The sequence below is a fragment of the Anomalospiza imberbis genome, chromosome 21 (assembly GCF_031753505.1).
Source record: "Anomalospiza imberbis isolate Cuckoo-Finch-1a 21T00152 chromosome 21, ASM3175350v1, whole genome shotgun sequence".
Lineage (NCBI taxonomy): Eukaryota > Metazoa > Chordata > Aves > Passeriformes > Viduidae > Anomalospiza > Anomalospiza imberbis.
The window spans coordinates 10,443,159-10,465,581 of NC_089701.1; the positions used below are offsets into that span (position 1 = coordinate 10,443,159).

General features: G+C 49.6%; 1 protein-coding gene across 18 annotated transcripts in view; it reads left to right on the top strand.

Moving 5' to 3' along the window:
* The window catches only part of ZNF618 (zinc finger protein 618), a 151,774-nt gene that overhangs the window by 116,675 nt on the left and 12,676 nt on the right, over positions 1-22,423 (top strand). For 8 of the 18 annotated variants that reach the window (XM_068211595.1, XM_068211601.1, XM_068211603.1 and 5 more), the window contains 5 exons: positions 4,613-4,801; positions 7,446-7,529; positions 8,632-8,688; positions 15,084-15,128; positions 20,085-20,162. In XM_068211595.1, coding sequence (XP_068067696.1) covers positions 4,613-4,801; positions 7,446-7,529; positions 8,632-8,688; positions 15,084-15,128; positions 20,085-20,162 — 453 coding nt within the window. The remainder of the gene's footprint in view (positions 1-4,612; positions 4,802-7,445; positions 7,530-8,631; positions 8,689-15,083; positions 15,129-20,084; positions 20,163-22,423) is intronic. The other 10 variants (XM_068211596.1, XM_068211612.1, XM_068211613.1 and 7 more) reach the window with 7 other exon arrangements.

Here is a 22,423-nt window from a genome sequence, read left to right on the forward strand (position 1 = left end):
GAATGGAGATTCATGGGAAGGTTCAGTGATGTTCCTGTCCTCCTTCAGGCTCTGGCTGCTCTGTAAGATGGAGCTGATTGAACCACGTTTGCTGGGGCTGGGCTGCTGGGATTGTTTAGAAGGATGGAGAGAGAATGTTCAGGGCATGAAGTGACAGAACAGGGGCAATGGCTTCACACTGTTAGACGATGGGGTTAGATGGGATTTTGGGAAGAAATTCCCAGTATCTAGTTAGGAATTGGGTGGTGGGGCCCTGGCACAGAGTGCCCAGAGAAGCTGTGGCTGCCCCTGGATCCCTGGAAGTGTCCAAGGCCAGGTTGGATGGGGCTTGGAGCAACCTGGGATAGTGGAAGGTGTCCCTGCCCATGGCAAGGGGGTTGACAAGATGATATTTCAGGTCCTTTCCAACCCAAAGCAATCTGGCATTCTGTGACTCTCTGATGAGTTTGCAGTGCAGAGAGAACCTGAGGCACCTGGGATGTGAACTGGCTATAAATGCACCAGGAGTGGGATTGAGCTTGGTGAGTCAGGCTCAGGAGTGTGCATTCACCTCTGCCTGGTACCTGCAGATACAGCCTCAGACTTCTAGGTCAAGGAAGTGTGGGGAGAGAGCAGTAAAACCAGCACAGCTCTCCATGGCTCTGCTTCCAGGATGGAAATCTAAAGTCATATGAGGGCCCCGAGAGTACTCAGAGCTCTGAAAGGCCCTGAGCAGCCCCACATGGGGCTGTGTCCACAGCCACACTCCTGCTCCAGCCCTGCTTTGATCCACACACCCTGCCTTAGCTGCTCTGTAGGATATTGCTCTCAGTTCAGTTGTGGACGTGTCCATGCCTGGCTCTGGGTCCCATGGCTTTGTACCCCAACCCACAACTGCATTCTCACCTTGATGTCAACCCTGTCTGGAGACCCTGGATCTCACTGAGGATCACTGGTCCTGGTTAATCTCACCAGAGCTGATCCTGCTGCTGACCTGTGGATTGACTTGCCAACCTGGCCACACACCTGTCTCATTGCCATGAACTTCCTGATGACCTTCATGATGAAGCTGGCTGCCACCTCTGGGCCTTGCTCGCTTCTCTCGGGGTCTGTGGGGTGGGCGCTGGCTCTGTGGGATGGTCTTTCCATCCCTGGGATCATTCTTGGCTCTCCAGGGGACAGACAGACAATCCACCCTGACACCTGAGATGCTCAAGGAAGTTCATCAAGGCTTGCTGCTCAATTCCTTTCTGTATTGGATGCACACTGGATCCAATTTATTCATCAAAAATACTTAAATGCAGTGTTTCATTAAAGCAGCTGCCATTTTGGTAGTACAGCTGGTTTCCACACAGACCCTGCCTAACAAGGAAAAAGCCAACTCCAGACTCCAGTTGGATGGTGTATCTTTGCTTCCACCAGTTCAGTGACAGAAATCTGTGAGTTCAGGTGCTTTTCCCAGTCTGATCCCACAGTGTTTTAGCAACAGGCTCCACCTGTTCGTGTGTATAAAGACACACATTAAAATTTTGATAGGTTTGAGCAGAGGAGTTTTCCTGTGGAAGGACCTGTTTGCCATAGCCAAGGTATCTGCTCAGAGTATGGAATTTCAGGCCATTGCTAAGGAATAATTTTCCAGCACATTCATTCTTTTATCCATAGGTGATGGCATAGTTCCATCTGAACCTTCAAAATGGTTCCCTCCCCATCCTGACTAGACCTTTCTAAAGAAATACCATACACAAATTATTGACCAGAATTTTTACCTGGAAAGAGTAATGTTGCGGAGACAATCTGGTCCCTGCTGTGGTGGTGCATCATGGTAGTGTGTGGATTTGTGTGCCAGATTTTCTCCTTGCTGCCACAGCTTGCCAATCACAGTACTTTAAGGTTTTCCCAAAACCAGGAAAGCCAGGAGGGACCACTGTGATCTCTGAACTGCCTGGAGAAGCATATTCTGTAGGATTGCCATGACTGAATTGCTCACAGATATGCTTTAGAGGGACATCTAATCTCGCTTTTGAGTGACAGAAAATGCAGCAATCACATAAGGTAATTATTTTGATGAATTTTTGCCTCCACTAAATTAAGACTAAAATTAGCCAGCTGTAGATTTGAGCACTGGGTCCTATTTATAACCTTGTCTGCTCAGTGAAGGAGGATTAAGTTACCAAGTGTCTGTCCTTTCTAGACCTGGCCTAGCCTGCTCTCCAGGCCCTGGTTAAATCATAGGAGTGACTTGTGTTTCCATTGTAAGCTCTGCTGTTCTTGGCCCTTGGTTATCCTCTTGTCTCCTCCTCTGAGTGTTCTCCACCCTTGGTCAGGGCAGGCACCAGCACTGGGTCAAGAAGTGCCTTCCTGATCCCCTTGGAAATTCTTGATTGCTCCCCAAGGAGCACCTCAGCCTCTTCAGCATCCCCCTGGGAGCTCCTCTGCAGCTGAGCTGACCCAGCACAGCAGTGACCGATCTCTTCCTGCTGCCAGGCTGGAACCCCCGCTGTTCTCAGCATCTCCTGCAACAAGTGTGTCCTTCAGCACGCCCTGGGCTGTGCTGCAGGGCTGCAACACAAAGCCCTGAGCTGACTGACCGCAGACCATGCTGTGAGAATCACCCTCCACATCACTGCAGCTTCCACTGGGACAGGTCTGCGCTGCCTTCTGAGAGGGTTTGAAAAGCTCCACAGCAGCAGTTACGAGGTCAGCTGCCCACAATGCTGTCTCCAGTCTTGCTGCAGATTTTGAGGCAGGAGGTTTTTTGTGGCCATTCAGCAACTCAGGATTTTCATTTTTAGAAACATCTTGGCCTTTTCATCAGCGTGAGGCCGTGAGTTCCCCAGTGAAGGTGACTTTTCCAGAGTAGAGCAAAAGAGCCATGTGATGCTGTCTACCTGTGTTGCTCAGCCTTCAGAGGGAATTTGGTATCTGATGAACTACAGACTGAACTTTTTTTTCCCAATGAACTGTTAGCTTCCCCCAGACTGCTAGAACTGGTATTCCTTTGTCTGTCTTGCATTGCTGTTCAAAACTCTCTCTCTGTCTAGTGTCAGCTGGAGCAGCAGCTGTGGGGTCCCAGTTTGAAGACATACTGTTTGTTTCATTTAGGAGGAAGAAGCAGAAATTTTGGAGGTCATCATAGCTTTGAGACTTTTGTTGTCAGGTCCCAGAGCAGTGATGCTCTCTGTATCTGGCACTGAAGAGTTGCTGATGGCTGTTTCTCATGGCATTGATGGGGACTAAAGCAGACCTTGGTGGGAATGATCCTCATCGAAAGCAGATGATGCACAAGCTAGAAATGTTCATATCTGATTCCATTTTTGCTGGCAGTTTGGCAGCAGCTGGAGGAGGATTATCCATGGAGATTGAAAGGAAGTATAGAGAGCAAAACAAGCCTCCTGTCTATTTATATGGCTGGAGACCAAGCAGAGAAGTGTCCTGACTAAGCTGTGAGAAAACCAGTGCATAATTTCCTGCAGAACTATACTGCCATGTAGGAAATATCAGCTTGGCGCTGTGTGTCAGAGCAAGTGAATCAAAACCCCTGGAATTGCAACCCCCTGTGAATGTACACACTCCCAGTCCCCAGTGCTGCTGATGAAGGTGAGAGCCAGTCACAGTCAAGGTCTGTAAAGTCTCCTGGGATTTTGAAAATGAGTGTCCTGTCCCAGCCTGGGGGACTTCTCCCCTCTTTCAGAGTTAGCCTGTGGTGCTGCCATGGCATTCCCCTGAGAGCTGCTAAGTGTGGACGAGTATTTCTCACTCACACTGTGCAGGATGTGCTGTTGTCCCTCTACCTTTAGGCATCCCACAGTATCACTGTAGAAATCACTGGTAGGGAACTGGGACTGTGGAAACCTTCTCTGTTAGTGATTTTTCATGACAGGTGGTTGGAGTAGGACTGGGGCTTCAGGACTCATATCCAAATTTCCATAGAAGAGGCCCCTTAGGAGTAAAGGAGGTTCTTAGACAGTTTCTCCATTTTTGTTATGGTTTATTTAATCCATGTGGCCCAGACGAAGGGCTGTCCTCCTGAAGGCTTTTCAGATGACTTTTGGCATTGACAATTCCTGGTGATCCTCACTGTGTGCTGCAGAGACCAAAATATAGATGCATTCAAAGAGCATATCCCAGTAATATTCAGAATTTCTCCACATGTCAGCAGTCTGGAGATGGGACCAAAAGCCTTTATTCACTCTGCCTCCTAATTCCATTCCATTCCCAGTAGTTCCCTTTCCTTTGTATTTGGTCAAAGAGACAAGGAGTGTATCTGGAGATCACTAGGATTTATTCAAGGCTCAGGAAACAAAGATGTTAACTTTTCTTTACTCAGAGATCTGAGTAGTTTAGAAACCTGTTCCCAAAATTCAGTCCATAGAAATGGAGGCCAGAGCCTCCAGCCAGGCTGTGGCAATCACACAGTGCTTCTGGATGGATGGGGTGATTCCTGCAGGAGCAGGAATGGGTTGGTGTGGCAGTTAGAGGTGTGGAAGGGAACTAACGAGCTTCGCCAGTACCCCCTTGGGCGAGGGGGGAGCCCAGCTCTGTCCCAGGGGCTCGGTGGATCAGCAGCTCCAGCAGGCTCCGCTCTGGGAGCTCCCTGGCTGTGCAGGCACTAGTTCTGAGTGTTCATATCCAGAGTTCTCTCGATCTCCACTCTTCGTGGCAGTGAAGACACAGACGAGCCAGTCCAGCAAAAAGTCCCCGGCGTCCATAAACCGCTGCTCCAGCCTCCTGCACCGCACGCCCCCCGGCGTCCCGCCCGCCTCCCAGTCCCAGATGTTCCGCGCGCCCAATTCCGGATCCCCAGGAAGCAAGGCCATCACAGGTACCAGCTGCCTTTCAGCTTTCTGAGCTGCTCAGTGTCCAGTCCTGCCCTGGATGGGCTTCTGACCCTTCCTGGGCTCAGTCTGCTCCATCCATGACTGTCGCAGAGAAGCTGCTCCCAGAAGCAGCTGGGGGGATTAGATCCTTTATAATCCCTTCCCAGTGACAAGTTGTTTTTGTTAAACATCATGGTAACCATGAGGTGCAAAACACCCTGTTTCAAATCCTGGTGTCACAAACTGAGAAGAGCTTCCTGACAAGGATTGGTGTAATGGCTTGTCAAGAAGGGGATTTTTGCTTGGTTTTCAGCACTGTTTGGCATTTAGTGTTTGCTTCCCTCAAGGTGATGTTCTCAGGGCTAGGCCTGTGCCTTTGGAAGTGGAATGGAGTACAGGTGTTCTCACAGTGCTTCATTCCCCACAGGAGCCTCTGAGAGATAAACAGAAAAATCAGTATTACAGAACCATTATTGATGAGTTAGAAAATGCAATTAGGATTGATCCTCTCATTGTCTCAGTTTCCTCCTTCTGAACAAGATCAAGCCAAAAAAAATTTAAAAAAGAAAACAAAGACTACTGAAAAATAGCAGTTAATAAGTAGGGTGTGAAACATAGTGTGCCATGTGCAGTACACTGGGAAGCATCCTCTAAAGTCTGTGGGATTGATGGGTAGAGATTCCATCTGGGTGCAGAAGAAGAGCTGGTCCATCAGTTGGTGTTTAAACACCCCTAGAATGTCTGGCATGGACAGATGCTGAGTATGAGAGGTGGCTGTGGTGGGAGAGGCCATGGGTGCTGGACAAGGATGTGTTTTGTTGGATAACACATACCCACAGCTGCCAAGGACTTGGTTCATACAGAGAATTTTACTTCACATTCAAAAGGTTCCAATACAAGGAGAGAGAACAGAGTGAGCTGCCCTCTCAGTGTGGGAAGGGCACAGTAAGACCAAGCAGGTGCAATTAACCAGATTTTTCTTACTGCCACACTTGGGGGAAGGTTTTGGTGGGGAAGCTAAGGGACGGAGGTAAAACCACCATGCAAATTCTTTACAAAGGTCTTTGGAGACCTCCATCTCACTTCCACTTGTGACATAAGCCAGGACTTGAACCTGGGTCTCTTGGGAGGGATGGGTTGACCCAAACCATTTTGTCACCATCTGATTTTCCTGTTATTTAAGGCCTCTTGTTTCTATTATTTATCTGTCAAGTGGCAAAGGTAGATAATGTTGCCAGTTCCTTTTCAGCCCTGTTTGATGTGTTTCTTTTTCAGTTGATTTGGTTACCAAGTTTGCTTGTTCTCCTGAATTTTAGGAGTCAGGAGTGTAGTTGATTGAGAGTTTGAGGAGCCTACTCAGGACTTGGAAGGGTCCACTGAGGACTGGCTGGGCCAAAATCCACAGTCTGGGCTCTTCCTGCAGTTCAGGTCTCTGTTAGCCCCAAAGCCCATGTGTGTGAGCCACGGTGCAGCCCTGGGAGCCTGCAGGGATCCAGGGCCTCTGCCAAGTCCTGACAGCAGTTCTGACTACTCCAGTGGTCTGCAGGAATAAAATCATGGTCTGGCACCACTTTTCAGGAGTCCTCATCACTCCTGAATTAAAGACTTGTGTCCCTAGCCCTGCCCAGTGTGCAAGGCTGGGCCCAGCAGAGCCAAGCCAGGCCACATGCACATGAACCCCTCGGGTGACAGTGGGCTCCAGAAGGAGAGTGCAGGGCAAGGGCCTGTGCAGCACAGGCCACACACCTCGCTTTGGCCAGTTAATTTCTTTTTAATCTCTAGTTTATCCTTTGAGCCAGCACAGTAAATCCATCTGCCTGGATACTGCAGACCCGGTGAAGTGAGACAGGACCCCCTTGCGCTGCTGAGCTGGTGCTGAGGGACACCAGCTTGAGCAGGGTGGGAGGCCCCAAGCTGTGTGTGCAGGGATGCTTCAGCACTCTGTGGCCACTGCCGGGGGCAGGAAGCACCTGGGTGCCCTGGAGGAGCCTCCCAGTGCAGTCACTGGAACTGCCCTGTGCTGTGGCTGCAGTGGGCAGAGCAGGGCCCTGCCAGGAGCAGGCTCTGGGAACAAGGGCACTCTTGGGAAGCACAGAGCCAGAGGATCTTCCACAGCTTTTCCAGACATGGTGGGCAGCCCCTGAGACAACCTTACAGGCCTCTGCTTCAACACGTCCAGGAGGGTGTTCAGGAAGGGAGTGCAGGTGACTGGGAAGCACAGGAAAGCTGGCACAGTGCTTCTGTTGGTGACACTTTGGTGTGGTGCTGAGGCCCTGAGCTCAGTCTCAGACTGCTCACCTGTGCTCGCAGGTGTTAAGGGCTGCTTGTTGCCTTAAGGAAGAGTAAGATAAGGGTTGGGTTTTTTTGCAGGGGAGGAAGACATGACCTTTCTGGTTCAGTCAGGACTGGTGTTCATGGGCTCCCTAAGAGCCAATCCAGGCCACCTCAGCCAGAAGGCATTCAAGAAAAATACCCACCTGTTATCCCTTCACTGAATCTGGCCCATTTGCCTCCAAAATGAGGTATTTGACCTTTCTGCTGTATTCAGGGTCTGTGATTATGTGGCACAGGAGCATGTCTTGCCTCCTGTCTGCCTGGTTCTGCATCCAGTGTTGACCAGTCACCATTCCTGCTTTGTTCTCCACCCAGCAGAAAGTGCTTTCAGCAGAAGAGTGGAAGGCAAAGTGCAAAACAACTTTGAAGAAACAAACAGCAATTCCCAGAACTCCAGTGGTAAGTGTGGTCACCCTTTCCTGCTGCTTCCATGTTCCTCTCCAAGTAGGATCCAGCTATGCTCAGTGAATGTTGATGTATTATGGGGTAGCTTGTTTAAGCTCACAGGCAGCCAGCCCCCCTGGGGTAGTGCCTTATTCTCCCTCCTCCCCAGGCTCCTGGCACCCCAGCCCTGTCAAACAGGTGATGTGGGATTCCTGCTGCCAAGGACCAGGTACCTGAGCATAGATTTTTCAGAGGGGAGCCAAGATGTGGAGAAAGGATGGATGGAGATCAAGCAGTACTTGTGCTGTGTCTGTGTATCAGTGCAGTCCTGGTGGAGCAAAGACATTTGCAAGCAGCAGAAGTTGGAGGACTGTGCATAGAAGAGCAGTTTGCAGGCTACAGTGATGCTGAGCATGACAGTTCATTTAAATGTCACTGTGACCAATGTCCAGCTGTTTGTGCAGTCACTGCGTGGAGGTCACAGTGAATCAGATGGGTGTATGTGAGACCAAAATAGATGTGCTAGAAGGAATGAAAATCCCCTCCACTTGTGCAGTTTCCTTGCAGTGTTAAGTCCATGTGGTAGTAACTGAACATAACCAGTGGCCTAGACAATTTTGTTCAGGTCCACCAGCTACAGAGTTTTCTGTGCAAGGGTTTTATCCTGCCTGTGTATTGCCTGACCTTCCAGTGGGCCACTACTATTCTCCATGCTCCCTAATTGGAGCAAAAGTGACAGACCAGATGAAATGTAATTTTAGCATCTTGCTGCAGAGTTAAATAACATGCCAGCTGAAAAGCCTGGCCTCCCTCCATTACCCATCCAAGAGAAACAGAATATGTGGTGTTGGCAGTGCCTCTGGATGGAATGGACAGGTAAGGGGTGGGATATCTCCCTGGAGCAGGTTACACAGTGTCTGTTGGGGGTTCTATCTGCCTCAGAAGCAAGTAAGGGGCTTTCTGGAACCATGTTGAAAAGCAGGCATGTGGTGTTGGAAAACCATGTGTGGTAGCAGAGTGGGTGATGGGGAATGGGGAAAAAAGTTGTTGCTAAAATACTGTGTGTTGTCTGTTGGGGAAAAATCCTGTACTAATCCATCATTCACCACAATTGCAGCTGGTCATTCGGGGACAGAAAAACCTAAAGAAAAGAGGTGTAAGCAGAACCCATCAGGTGAGCTTGTCTCTGTTTCAGGCCCTTAGTCCTGTTTCTGCTGGACAGTCAGGAGTCCTTGGGGCTGCCCAGGCCCTGGGCAGTAAGCCCAGCCTGGCTGTCAGACATGACTCAAAGCAGTGTAGTCACTGAGTTCCAGAGTTCCCAGCCTGGCTGCAGCCCTGGACATGGCCCTGGCCTCTCAGCAGCTCATGTCTTGTCTTCTGTGGGTACTGTCAGTGTTTTCAAGGGTTTCAAAGCCTTAAAGTGCACATCTGTAAATGCCAATACACCACTTGGGGCCCTGACTCCTCTGGAGCCCTTGGAAAGCAGCAGCCTGACATTGTACCTAATTTATTCCTGTCAAACCCTGAACAGCCAACAGAGGAAGGGCAGAAATATCTTCCTTCCTATCAACCAGCTCATTCCTGAAGCCAAGAAAGTTGCATTGGAAACCTGCTGGCTGCTCTTGTCATGTTTTGGAGGAGGGGAGATGAACCTGTGGCATGAACCTGTCCAGGAAACACTAACAAAAAACACAAACAGTGGCTGTACTGAACAGTCCAAGACTTCAGTTCTTTCTGAACTATTAAATACTGACCCACTGTTGCTGTGACATGTCTCCCAGATTCTCCCTGCCATCTCCTTGTACCAGCTCACATCACACTCATCCTTCTCAATCTGTTTCTTTCTGGACTGCAACATTTAAAGCACATGAGTGAAAGTTCACAGCAAAAACCAAAACAAAGCCAGGAATTCTTACAAGCTGAGTAGCAAGTTTCATGTGATTTGCTCCTCTAGTTTCCCTGTAAGGAGTGTTTCTGTCTGCACCACGTGTATTGTCAGTTTACTTTAGTGGCTCAGGGGAGGGCCTGGCAGGCTGCAGAGGAGTTGCAAAGTACTCACCTAGACCTTTGATTGAGCCAGGAAACTGAGGAACTCTAGTGAGCTGCCCAGGACTGGTCTGAGTGGAGTTGGGCCCTGGTTGGAGGTAGTTGCTTTCTGCATTAAGCACCTGACATGCTTGCTCCTCCAAGCCAGGCTGTTGCATGGGGATGTATAATCTTCTTCCCTTTTTCCTTCCTTTATCTGTCCTGCATCCTCTTTACTTCCCCAGTCTTGTTTTTTCCCTTTAGCTCCATTTTTTGTGCTGCTTCCCACATGTCCCATTCAGTGTTCTTTTCCAGCCCTTGCACCAAGCCATTTCTCCTCTTATTCCTTCCAGTTCTCAGGAGTCCCAGTGGCCTCATTGACAGCAGCCTGGGTGAGCATCACCAGTCACTGTGCGTGTCACTGGTGGTCTGAGAGGCCTGGAGAGCTCTGTGTGCTCAGCTGTCCAGGCAGAGCTCTCTGCAGCTGCCTTTTGGAAGAGCTGACATGTCCTTGCCTCCTCCTTTTCCTTCTTTCCGTGGCTGTGTCTCAGTGGGTGGGACAAACCCCATGTGGCTGAGTGTCACATGTGGGATGGGAACTCTGGGGTGATTCTGGCACCATTGGTTTGTCCTCCCTTGTGCTCCAGCCAGCAGATTTCTCCCAGGCAGGGAAGCAGGTGGTGGTAATGTGGTGGGCAATGACAGAAGGACGGACGCTTCTGTCCTCCCACTCCCATCTGCTGTTTGCTTGTCACCAAACTGCTGCTGTAAGGAACAGTCACCAGGTTTGGGAGGTAAATGTAGGTCCCTGGAGCAGACAGGAGCTTTGTGGCTTGGCCTTGTTAAATGCCTGATGGCTCTTGCTCTCTGTGGGTGTAAGTTTTGTGTCTCAGGCTTGGGTACAGAGATACCAGAGAGCAGGAGGAGATTTTTAGGCCACCCAGCTGGGGACATTCTTCTTTTTCCCTGTGTCACCATCCTGACTGCCGCAGCACAGACCCCTTGGTGTCTGGAGTGAGGGGCAGAACAGGGAGGTCAGTAACTAAAATCACCTAAAATACACAGGGCTGTAGTGCTGTAGGGAGTCCTGAGTGGGAATAAGAATGGAACTAGAATGGAAAATGTTGGATTTCAGATGTCTCTTCCCTGTGCACACAGCCCCAGTTCTTGTCACAGTGAATGCAGGTACCTGGCATCCTGATCTGTGTCCTGGCATCTGGCTGCCAAAAAAATACCTCTGTGCTGTGTGGCAAACACTGCTTTGGGCCTGACGTGAGTCCCAGCTTTGTCTCCCAGCAGAGTGGGATGGAGACAGGGAGTGGGTGAAGGACTAGAGCTGTCATCCACATTATGATTGGAGAGTGTTCTTTGTACTCATGGAAAAGGGTCTCCACAGCCACTTGAACTTGCTTTTTGATAAAACCTGGAAGTTCCACAGGGAACTTAAAAATAGCATGCTCTTAAAATAGCATCCTGCTAAAATGTTCCAATTGCTCCCTTCTGCTGCCTCGGGAGCACAGGCAGCAGAGGTCCCAAGTCACACAGAGCTTCTGTTCATCCACTGCTGAGCCAAGGGAGGTCCAGAAAGCAGTGCCATGACCTGATCCTGAAGCATGGAATTGGCTCACTGGGATGAACAGCAGAAGCTGTAATTCCTTAGGATGCCATAAAGCTGCTTTCAAGGGAAGCCTCCCTGGCAGAGGCCGTTTTTCCAACTTTTGACACATGCTGGGGGTTTAAATTCTCAAGAGGCCAAACAATATTTCAAGGGTAGCTTGTGCAATGTAAAAGGCAGTGATGAGCAGCCTGAGCATGGGTAGGGAAATGCCCAGAAGGGGGCTGAGTTGAGTGTTGTGTGCCACAGTGAAGCTTTACTGCTTTCCTTTTCATCCATGTGTGGTTGGAGAGGAGCCGTTGGCTGGGGCTGGGCCCTGCTCTGGTGCCCTTGGTCACTGTAGGGCTCCCAGGCTTTGGGATCTCCCCGGGGTCTCCCTTCCTCTGACTCCAGACAGGGACAGTGACCTTCTAGAAGGACAAAACCATCTCTAACTCGAGTGTTTACAGCCTAATGCAACTTGAGCCCTTGTTTTGGGCACTATGGATGACTCCTCTGTGAAATGAAGGTCAAGAGAGATTAAGGGAATTGTGAGAATCCAAGAAGTAAACGAAAAGCAAAAAAGGAGGAAAAAAGCTCTTTCATTTCAACACCTTCAAATACAGCCATCAAAGGGGAAATCTAATTGAAATTGTCAGTGTTTTTTGAAGTCTGAATTTGCTCAATGTTGCGGTGTGAAAGAGAACAGTTAAAATTATGTAGGGAATTGGGAAATATTTTGAACTTTTGAGGTTGATTTAAGCTGTATAAATATGTCTCAATTTCATCTGGTGCTTTAGGGAGCTACTACTGTAAGAACTTCCAGTGCAACTAATTTTAGCATTTAGAGTTTTTAAAATGTCAGCACTTTTCATTCCTATTTACACAGGGAAGATTTGCTTTCCAGCACTGTTTATTCCAGACTGGGGAGAGAAGTCAATGGAAATGTCTTCTTTTCTTGAATCAGTTTATGCCAAGCTGAGATGAGATTGAGACCAAAAAAATTTGATTTCCTACATTTGATATAGAGTAAAAATTCTATATATCAAATACATTTGATATAGAGTGAAATTTTTTTTTCTTGATATAGAGTAAAAAAAAAAAAGCCTGAGAATCTCTTGTTGTCAAGATTCAAAGGACACAGGACTAGATTTTAAACATAGATTTTCAGAAATCACCAGCTTTCTTCCCTGGTGTGGCCATACATCCCCTTCTGCTCACCCCTGTAGTCCAGCCATCACACAGCCCATCTGTGGGGGGGTTTCTGCTGGAAAGAGTACTTTTAGGGAAGCATTTTTGGTGGGTGAGTGCAGCTTTAGTGTTTGGGGCATAATAATTCTTGATTACTGATTGCAGTGTGACAGTAGCACAGCCAGCCCCTGTGCCTCTGCCTCCTGAGGTGCACCCAGCTGCCTCTCAGGCTCTGTCAGCACAAAGACAACTTCCATTAACATTCATCTGGTAATTCTCATCTCTGGTGGGTTTGTGACTGCTGCATGTCTCCATGGAGCTGGGAGAACCAATGGCCAAATTTGAGGAGTGAGGAAAAGGGGAAGGGCAGTCGTTCTGTGAGCTCCCACTCAGTGCACAGGACAGGGAGTGCTGGTGATGGGGCAACACAATTGCACAAATAGACAGAGCTGCATTTTCAAAGCAGCCTGAAGTGCTGTGGCCAGAAGGAGGGTCAGCAGCTGAGTGCAGTTCCCACCAGGAGAATGAGAGTCACACAGGGAGAGGCTCAGCTGAGAAAGTGTTGCTTTGCTTGGTTGCATAAATAAGTCACTGTGTCCACTGGGCATTTGTGTGGAATTGAGGTTTCTGGGAATGAACTGTTTATTTCTGGTGCCACATTCATTTAAACTGTTCCAGACTTCTCATGTTTAACAGGCAACTTGCAGACAGGAAGAAATATATCTGGGTTAAAATAACCACTCAGCATCTAGTCTCTGTGGGTGATACCCTGCCAATTGCTCCAGAGCCTTGGGACACCAGGGAAGAACTGAGACAATCCACATGAAAGCATGGAGGCAAGGAGCACTCAGCAGAACTGGGACACACTGCCAGGGATAGGGCTGAGGATTTCAGTCTGCAAGCACAGATACTGGGCTGGGGCTGGGGAGGGCATAGCCAGGAGAGTCCCTGAGAGAACAAAGTGTGGGCAGAAAAACCTGAACTCTCATTTTGCCTGGAGAATCTGTGGAGGGAAAGATCACAAAGCCCCAGTGCAAGGTGATTTATCATTAATCAGTCAAACTCTGGTGTTTCTATGACTGTTACCTGGATAGGTGGCTTTAGTGGAAGTGACTGTGTTCTAACAGGGACCTGGCAATGCATGGATTAAAAAAATGTTCCAATTACAAATATGAAGATCAGAAAAATCCTAAGAGTCTTCCTTCACACAAACCAGTGGTGTATTGAGTACCTGAACTGCTGTTTCATACTGACAGTGCTTTCCATGTGAGTGGGAAGCCAAGCAGAACGAGGACACTGTGTTAGCACTTCTGGCTGGAGAGCAGCCAGAGGTGGTGCTGAGAATTCCTTGGGCTATTTTAAGTGCTCTGTGCCACTGCTGGGCTCTGTGCCTGCTCCAGGTCAGATTCTCTTCTGGGGGGACAGTGAAGTTGGGGTTGGTTTGCCCGTCAAAAGCTGACGTGCAATGCTTGGAGCCCCGGGCAGTGCCATGGGCACGTGTATTCCCTGAGGGAGCAGGGCACTTCCCAGAGCAGGGACCCAGCACACGGAGAGAAGGGTGCCTGGAGGAGCCTGCCCTGCTCAGCTGCTCAGCAGGGCCAGGTTAGGGACCTGTTTCAGTGAAGATCTTGCCCCAGGTACAGAGCTCAGCAGCTGCAGGAGCAGCTGGAGCACTGCTGGCTGATCACAATGTGTGAAGTGATCAGCAGCATTCCATACAAGCTGGCGTCTCCCATGCATCCCCTTTCCACAGCACTGTCCAGTCCTGTCTTTGCCCAGCATCATCTATACCTTCATCTGCATTCCTTACGGGCTGGCACTGCCGTCTGGAGCCCTTTTCAGCAGCTCAGGTCCTCAGCACGTGTGGATGGTTAGCAGGAAGGCTCACTGTGCTTGACCCATGCAGTTCCTGAGGGTGGTTTTCCTTCCGAGAAAACCAGGCCAAGTCTGTCAGAGAGCCCTGGGAGCCTCAGTGAGGAATGTGCCAGCTCACAGCCTTGGACTGGGACTCTTCTGGAAATGCTCTGAGTCCGTGACTGAATATTTAACGTTAATAATTAATGATTGCTGCCCCTCTGCAGGGGTCTGACCCTAAAGGACCTCACCTGGGGACTGTAGGAAACCACACATGGTCTGAGGTGCTGGGATCACTGCTTCTGCTCTGGGGCACTGGGGCTGGATGCAGACAAATCCTGCTTGCCCAAGGGGCAGCCAGCACCCAGTTTTCAGTCACACCTTACAGAAAGGCAACCTGCAAGGTGTGCTGTGTAGGAAATGTGCAATCTCAGCCTGAAGTGACTGCATTGCTTAGGAACTCTCTCCTTTGGCATCCTGGAAGAGTGAAACACCCTGGTTTTCCCTCCCAGCTTTAGTTTAAAGAAGTGCATGGTGAAACTGGGAATTTGCATCTGGAGCACCAAAGAAAGCCTTTGTAAAGGGTTTCTTGCCCCATTAATTTCTTTGCTGGCCTCCCCGTTAGTTTCCATTGCAGCTTTGGGTGTGTGTTAAAACCTCTGGACATTTTAAATTGGACAGGAAAGATGCAGAACCCTGGCCATGAGAAATTGAGCAAGGGAGAGAAAATGGACATGTTGGACATGTTGGATTTTGTGTTAAATGAAGCTCCCATCCTGCCCTGCCCTGGATAACTCTGGAGGTGTGGAGTAGGGATCAGGAGCAGGGAGAAGATAGGCAGAGCTGTGTAGAATGCAGCGAGGTCTCTGCCAGTCTCAATATTTAAATCTCTTTCTTTTTTGCAGAAACCGCAAGTCCCCTGATTTCAAATCCTTTCCCGATTTTACAAAGTAAGTGTGATGGATGTCTGTGGTGCAAAAGGCAGGGACTGCCCTCCTGCAGCCCTGCTGCCCTGCCCTCTGAGCAATTTTCATCAATAAATGCTTTTTTATTATGAGTCCAGGTGTCAAAGAATAAAATGCATCACTTCTGTGCCTCTGGTGTCAGATTTAAATGCAACAGAAATCCTCCAGGGTGTTTCCGTGCAGTCCGGGGCTGCCAAATCACTTCATGTTCAGCCTTCAGGGAGTTTTTTGTGAGTGTGTTTTGAGAGCAAGATTTGAAAATGAACCCATATTTAAGTTACATTTACACACAGAAAAACTTGTCATCAGGGCTCAGCTCGGTAAACACCTGCACAGAGCCAGTTCCTGTGGCCAGAGGTTGGAAACAGGGAGCGAGCAGGGCTGGGATGGGTGGACAGGTGGTCTCTGCTGGAGATTCTGCCCTGTGGCCTTGATGTTTTGGCAGGTGCAGCTTCTTCCTTTGCCTTGCAGTGTGTTTGGTTCCTGGCACTGGGGTTTGGGGTGATACTGTCTGTGCCAGCCTGGTGGTGTGAGCCAGCCCTGAGTGCCACACCCTGAGCGTGGCCGTGGTGGGGAGGAGGAGAGGTGTTTTTCCTCCTCTTACAAACCTGAGGGGGAAGCAAGGGCTTTATTCGGAACACGAGTTCATGCAGGAAGAGAAATCTAATTAATGCCAAGATGTTTGACAAGGGTGGTGAATTTGGGACTCCCCTTTTCTAAACATGCTCCAGAGCACCTTGTTACCTCTTAGTGTTTGAGCTGGCTGGAAATGACAGAAGTTCTATTTTCAAGAAACTTCCACTGATTTGGGGGTGTGCTGGTGTTTTTGTAGGAGCCTGCTGCTGGTTCTCCTGCCCTGTCTCGTGGGTTTGTGTCAAAGGGAAGGTGCAATTACACTGTTAGTAAAGCTAAAGCCAATGGAAACATTGGGTGGAAATGCTGAGAAGTTTTCCTCACAGTTGTTCTGCATTTGTTTTTCACCAAGATGTGGACAGAAGTGTTGAAATGTGGGTTTTTTCTGCTGAGGAAAGAGCAGCCTGGGGGGCTGTCCCTGCTGAGCTGTGGTGACACCCTACTGGGTGTCTGTCACTGCCCAGGCACCTCAGGGCACTTGCTGAAACTTTCTGTTAAAGCTCTCAACTCCTGTTCACTCCTGGCTTCAGACCAGGCTCTGCTATTTTCCCTGGCTTAGATGTGGCAATGAGAGTTAACATGGGAATTGGAGTGATTTATTTAACCTAAGCACAGGCACTGGTTTTCCTCTGCCTTGCCTCACACAGCTGCTGCCTTGCTCTGGGGCCTTGCTCACTGGGTAAAGCACTACTAAAAGTGTCTAATTATAGCCTTGGGGAAAGATGTTTTAAATTGTGCAACCAGATGTGAGCGTTAGTTCTGTGTGGCTCAGGACACTGAAGAGGTTGAAACCTGCTCTCAGAAAACACCTCCACAAGCACAGGGGGCTCATGTGGGCAGCACGAGCTTCCCTTGTTCCACCAGCAGCTGGGAGCAGAAGGACAGAGAGCAAAAGGGGAGACCTGGGGGCCCTTTGCTGAGCTCAGCCCACCTGAAGAAGAAAAGATCCCTAAGGCTGAGTAAGGAAGAGCTGAAATTCCTAGGGGGAAGGACAAGCAGAGGTCCAGCAGTGGTGGGAGAGAAGGAGAATGGGACACAGGTGTGGCTCAGATGGATATGCAGAGCAGTTTTGACAACTTTTCCAGTTCATGGTCAAGAGAACTCAAAGGGAGGAGGATTTACTGGATTTGCAGCCCAAGTGAACAGACTTTTCCCTGCTTTAGGATACAGATTGCCTCTTTCTTCTCTCCAACTTCCAGATCCCTCTTCCTTCCTCTTCTAGCCCTGGCACATCCCACCCTCCCTCCAGCCAGCCTGACTGTTCCCTGCTCTGCACTTTGGAGCATGAGGGGCTCAGGAGCTGAAAGCTCAGAAGGATGAGGGTTGAGAGAGCTCTGGGAAGTGAAGTGAGTTCATTCATTCCCATGGGGATTCTGCACATCCTCCCAAGCATCTCTTCCCCGTCCCGGGAAATACTTTGGAATTGTTGGGTGAATTTAAATCTTATTTTTAATGTGGTTGGGTTTTTTTGTTTTTTTTTTTTTTTTTTTTTTTTTTTTTTTTGTGGTAAACTTAGACTTCTGTATGTCTTTGTCTCAGAATTATTTAGAAAATGCTTTGGCATTTTCAGAATATGAAATTAGCTCTTGAAATAGGTGATGATTTTGTTTCCAAATTTGGACATTTCTGGAGTAGAACAGAAGGGCTATCTTTTGGAACTGAGAAGAAAATCAACACAATTTTTCTGAGAAGAATCACAAATGAGAGATTTTGCCAATTCACTGAGTGCACTGAGCATCCAGAGATTTGTGGTGCCCAAGGGAGGAGCTTGAGATGAAGAGCTGTGGAGACCTTGGTGGTCACAGCCTGCTGGATGCAGATGGGAGAACCCAGAAGAGACTGGGCAGGGGTGAGGGGGAACCAGGCAAGGAGATAGCTAGAAAAATAGCACAGGTTTGTGCTGATAAAATAACTGAGAATACAGAATGAGGGAGGTGAAGCAGCTCAGGGAGACAAAGTGACCTGAGAAGGAAGTATGAGTGAAACAGGAGAGCAAAATGAGTGTGGGAAATGTGTAGCTTGGACAGTACTGGCTGATGTGGGGGGTTTGCTTGCTGCTGAGGCTGTACCTGAGCTGGGGAAGAGCTGTGCTGTGCTGGAAAGCTGCTCCCAGGGCAGCTGGGGGCTTGTGTGGGGGCAGAGAAGGGCCCTGAGACTGCAGTGGTGAGGGGGCTTCCCCCACTGCCTCCTCCTCTGCACTGCAGGCAGGGCTGGCAGAGGGGAATGCAGGTGACTGCTGAGGTGTGAATGGCACACGAGAGCTGCCAGTGTCCAGGGGACTGCGGCGTGACATCTGCAGCTGGCAGCCTTGCTGCAGCACTGAGAGGTACAGCAGGGTCTGTTCTCCCCTCTGGTGGAGGGGCAGGGGCTCCAGCAGAGCAGAGAGGCAGAGAGAGAGGGTCACACAGCTCTTCTGAGCTGTCAGCAGCAGTCAGCAGGCTCTCAGAAGTGTGGCTGCTTTCATTAGATTATTCCCACGTTAATTTTGACCCTTGAAGGGGCAGTCAGACCCCCTCAGTGTGAGGTTTCCATCTGAGCAGTCTGGGCTCCAGCAGTCTGCCTCCAGCAGAGGCGCAGGTGTGTCTGTAACACAGGTCTTTGGCATTGAAATACAAGCCCAAGAGGGATGGTTTGCACCCACAGGGAGCCTTCTCCTCTCTGACAATTAAGAATAAGTCTAAGCAATTAGATTGCAATGTACCTCTTGTGGCATTGTACCACAACTACCTCACTACTGATGATTTCAGCAGACATAGCCAGTCCCTGTTAATTCCCAAGGACTAAAATCCCTGTGTGCCACTCAGCTGTCCAAGTCTTCTCTTTTTTTCCACAAGCACAGTTACTTAAGTACCGAATTTCCAAACTTCCATGCTGCAGCAAGCCCAGGAGTAGCATCACAAGCAGACACAGTGAGTGAAAGCATTGAGCACAACTCCAGGCAGAGCTGGCTCCATCATTCCAGAGGCTGTAGGTTCTGTGGGAAAGGTTTAAACTCACAGTATAAAAGTACAGCTTATACAGACTTGCTCATGCTCTCTTTTATGTTTTTCCTCACGGATGTCTGTAGCCTTGAGGTGGATTCTGGGGTTTGCTCCCTGAGATAGACTTCTCACAAGGTATAGGCAGCCTTGTGCTTCCCTGGGTTTTGGTTCTTCTGTCCTGGGTGCTGGTGCTTCTCCTTATTCGTTGATACAGAATATGTTTTTCTCTTCCAGCTCAGATCTAGACTTCTGAAATATTGTACAATAGAAATATTGTAGCAAATGCCTGTGTGCCAGGCATTTGTAATTGTTCATATGCCACATGTTTGTCCATTCTGCTGCTCCAGGACAAAATGCCCCAGTGAGAGGTGGCAGTGCTGGTGTGGCTGCAGAGACAGAAGCAAACTCCAGTGTAAACTGGAGCAAACTTCAGTGTAAACTCCAGGAAACTTCCTAAATTTCAGCACTGTAGCTCGAGATCACATCTGTCAACCAATGCACTCTACTGATACTGTTTAGACAGGCAACTGCAAACATTTGCTTTTAGGTTAATTCAGTGGAAGAAATGCACTTTCAACATAGAACAGGGCTAAATGTATCTTTCAGCTCACGAGGGAGCTCTGCACCCAGCTCTTTCCTCACTCCAGCTCGTCCATATTGCTCTGGCACACGGCTCTCCTGCTCTGCTCTCAGCCTTCAGGCACAGGCCTGGTTCCTGTGCTGCCTGTCCTTCACCTCTGCTTCCCTGGCATCCTGCTGCCACCCAGCCCCGTGATACCCACCAGTCCCTGGTCTCACTGTACTTGGTGACAGCCACAAAGCCCCAGCTGAGTTCTCCCATGGCACTGACAACAGCAGTGTTCCACCCCCAGCCTCTGACTACAGCATTTGTCACAACCCAGTGCTCCTTGTCTCACTCAGGAAAGGCAGCAGACACTGGAACCTGACAGCACTGGATGGAAGATGAGTCCATCAGCTTTACTCACAGGCACAAAACCAGAAGGAATACACTCAAGGCAGGCTGCAGCAGCCTGGGCCAGCAGACCCTGGCCAGTGGGCAACGTCCCGGAGAAAGCCTTGTGCAGGTCCCCGAGATGCCCACACACAGCAGCAGGTGCTTGCCGTGGTGCTCTGCCTGTGCCCTGGCAGTGAAGTGCAGCAGGAGGAGGTGCCCAGCCCAGCCCAGCCCAGGAGGCAGAGCCGTGCCCGGGCCCTGCCCCGCTCCCTGCGGAGCCGCTGTGCCCACAGCTTACACACTGAGGTATGCACCTGTGCTGCTTCCCTGCAGACTCTGTGTAATTCTTCTGAACTGATTTCTCCCAAACAGAGCCTTACACCTGTGGAGCTTGTGGAATCCAGTTCCAGTTTTATAACAATCTCCTGGAGCACATGCAGTCCCACGCAGGTAAGCTGGGCACTTTGACTCGCTGCAAGCAGAGAATTAAATTCTGTGCTGCTGCCTGGTGCTGGCCCCAATGTGTGTCTGTAGGGTTCTCAGTGCTCCCCATTCCCACAGCCCCAGTCATTTCACCTGCAACAAACACAGTCATCCCTCAAAGGCTGGAGCACATAGGCTCAGGGTATATTGTAAATATTGCTCTTTTCCATAGGGAGAGAAGGAATGTGCCCTGCTAGCTCAGAGTCCATCCGACTGCTCATTGCCTTTATCCAGAGCTAGCCAGAGAATCCTCATTGCATAAGCTCCTACAGCAGGGTAAATCCCCCCTCGTGCCAAAGGGGTGGCTCTCATGGAGCAAGGCAGCAGAGCCTTTGCCCACACAAGTCCTGTCCTGTGCCTGTGTCTCCTGGAGTTCTGCAAAGGACTGAAATGTGTTCTGGAAAGAAGAATTTGCCATTTCAGCAGCTGTGTTCAGCTCCTTCTCAGCTAACTACAAATGAGAATTCTTAAGAGTCATTCCAGTGCTTTGTTTCTAAGTCACTGTTTTTGTTTCCTGTCTTGATACATAAGAGATGATTTTAAAATTTCAAAGCCAAACCTGTTTCAAAGACAGCACTCAACATATTCAAAAATGTAGAAACAGAATTCATTTTATATTGGCAGATTTTTTTCTTTTTTTTTTTCCTCTTGAATAAAAATTCAAGTGAACTAACACAGTTTTAAAAACAATTAAATCCTCTTTGACAGACCTGTGTTCTCCAACAGATAGCTGCTCTCTTGAGATGCAGATGAAGATGCAGTGCAGGCCCTGAGGAAAGTGGCATGGGAGGAAAGAGGCTTGAGGAAAAGCATATTTTCCTTTCTGTCATAATGTTAAACAAAGTTCTTATCTTGCTCTCTATTTCAGTTGTAGTCCTAATTTTAATAGTGTCACTTGAGTTCTTCATCCATGAGGTTCCTCTATTCCATTTCAGTTCCTGCTGGCAAATCTTAGTGCAGGCTTTGTGTGTTGTTCAGCAGCTACTTTATTTATCATCTGTGTGATGTTATGATGTTACACAGAGACTTTGAGAGCGCTTCGTTAGCAGAAGGTGTGAGTTTGTGTTTCTGTTAGAGCACTGGGGTTCTGTGCAGTAGTGGGACTGTGCTACCCCGAGGAGCAGTGGACTCTGCTCAGGCCAGGGCTGCCCTCACTCCCTGGCCTTGGGTCTGTCCCTGCTGGTTGTCCATGGCAGCTCTGCTGCCTCCACGCTGTGTCCTGACCGTGCTGTTCTTGCTCTGGGCTCTGGTACTGAAATGCAGCATTTTGAGTTACAGCTCTGGGTGACACCAAGCACAGGAGCTGCGGGGACAAGGGCAGCTCACTGAGGGTTGAGCTGTTGCATGTTTTAAGCTAGTGCTACCTGCAGCTCCCTCCTTGTTTCTTCTTTACAAATGACCCATGGGGGTGGTGCTGAGGGCTCCATGTGAGGGTGGCCAGGCCCTGGCACTGGGTGCCCAGGGAAGCTGTGGCTGCCCGTGGATCCCTGGAAGTGTTCCAGGCCAGGTTGGATGGGGCTTGGAGCACCCTGGGACAGTGGGAGGTGTCCCTGCCCATGGCAGGGGTGGCACTGGATGGGCTTTAAGGTCTCTTCCCACCCAAACCAGTCTGTGATCCTGTGGTTGTTCAGCTGAGTTATTTTGGCCACAGAACAGGGTGGGGGGAGCAGTATCTGTGATTGGGCTCCTGTCACATCAGTGAGTGGGTAAACCCCCTCTGCCCAGCTCAGGATTCTCTTGGTAAACTCTGTTTTCTCATTGCTCCCTGCTCTGTTTGCAAGTCCCATCCTCTGCCTGGCTGCCTCCTCCTGAAGTCTCACTGGTGCAGTGACAGCGAGGGTGTCCGTGTCTTCTTCAGCTGCTTTCTGCAGTGCCACCAAGGCTGTGCCCTGTGTAAGCCACTGTCCCCTCCTGTGGCCTCTCGGGGTGTGGTGCCTGGCAGCCCTGTGCTCACGCCTCTCCCCTCCCTCCCCGTGTGCAGCTGGGGTGGTGGGAGCCCTTTGCTGCTGTGGGATGAGGCAAAACCAAAACAGAGGCAGGAACACCGTGGCCAGCACTGGTGGGTGTCCAGCTCTGGGTGTTCTGTGTCAGCAGACAGCACTGAAGGCACTCAGGGCCTGCAGATGCCCTGGCAGCACGTTGTTGCCTGCAGGCTGACAGGAGGTTGTTGTTGCCTGCAGGCTGACAGGAGGTTGTAGTGAGGTGAAGGTCGGTCTCTTTTCCCAGGG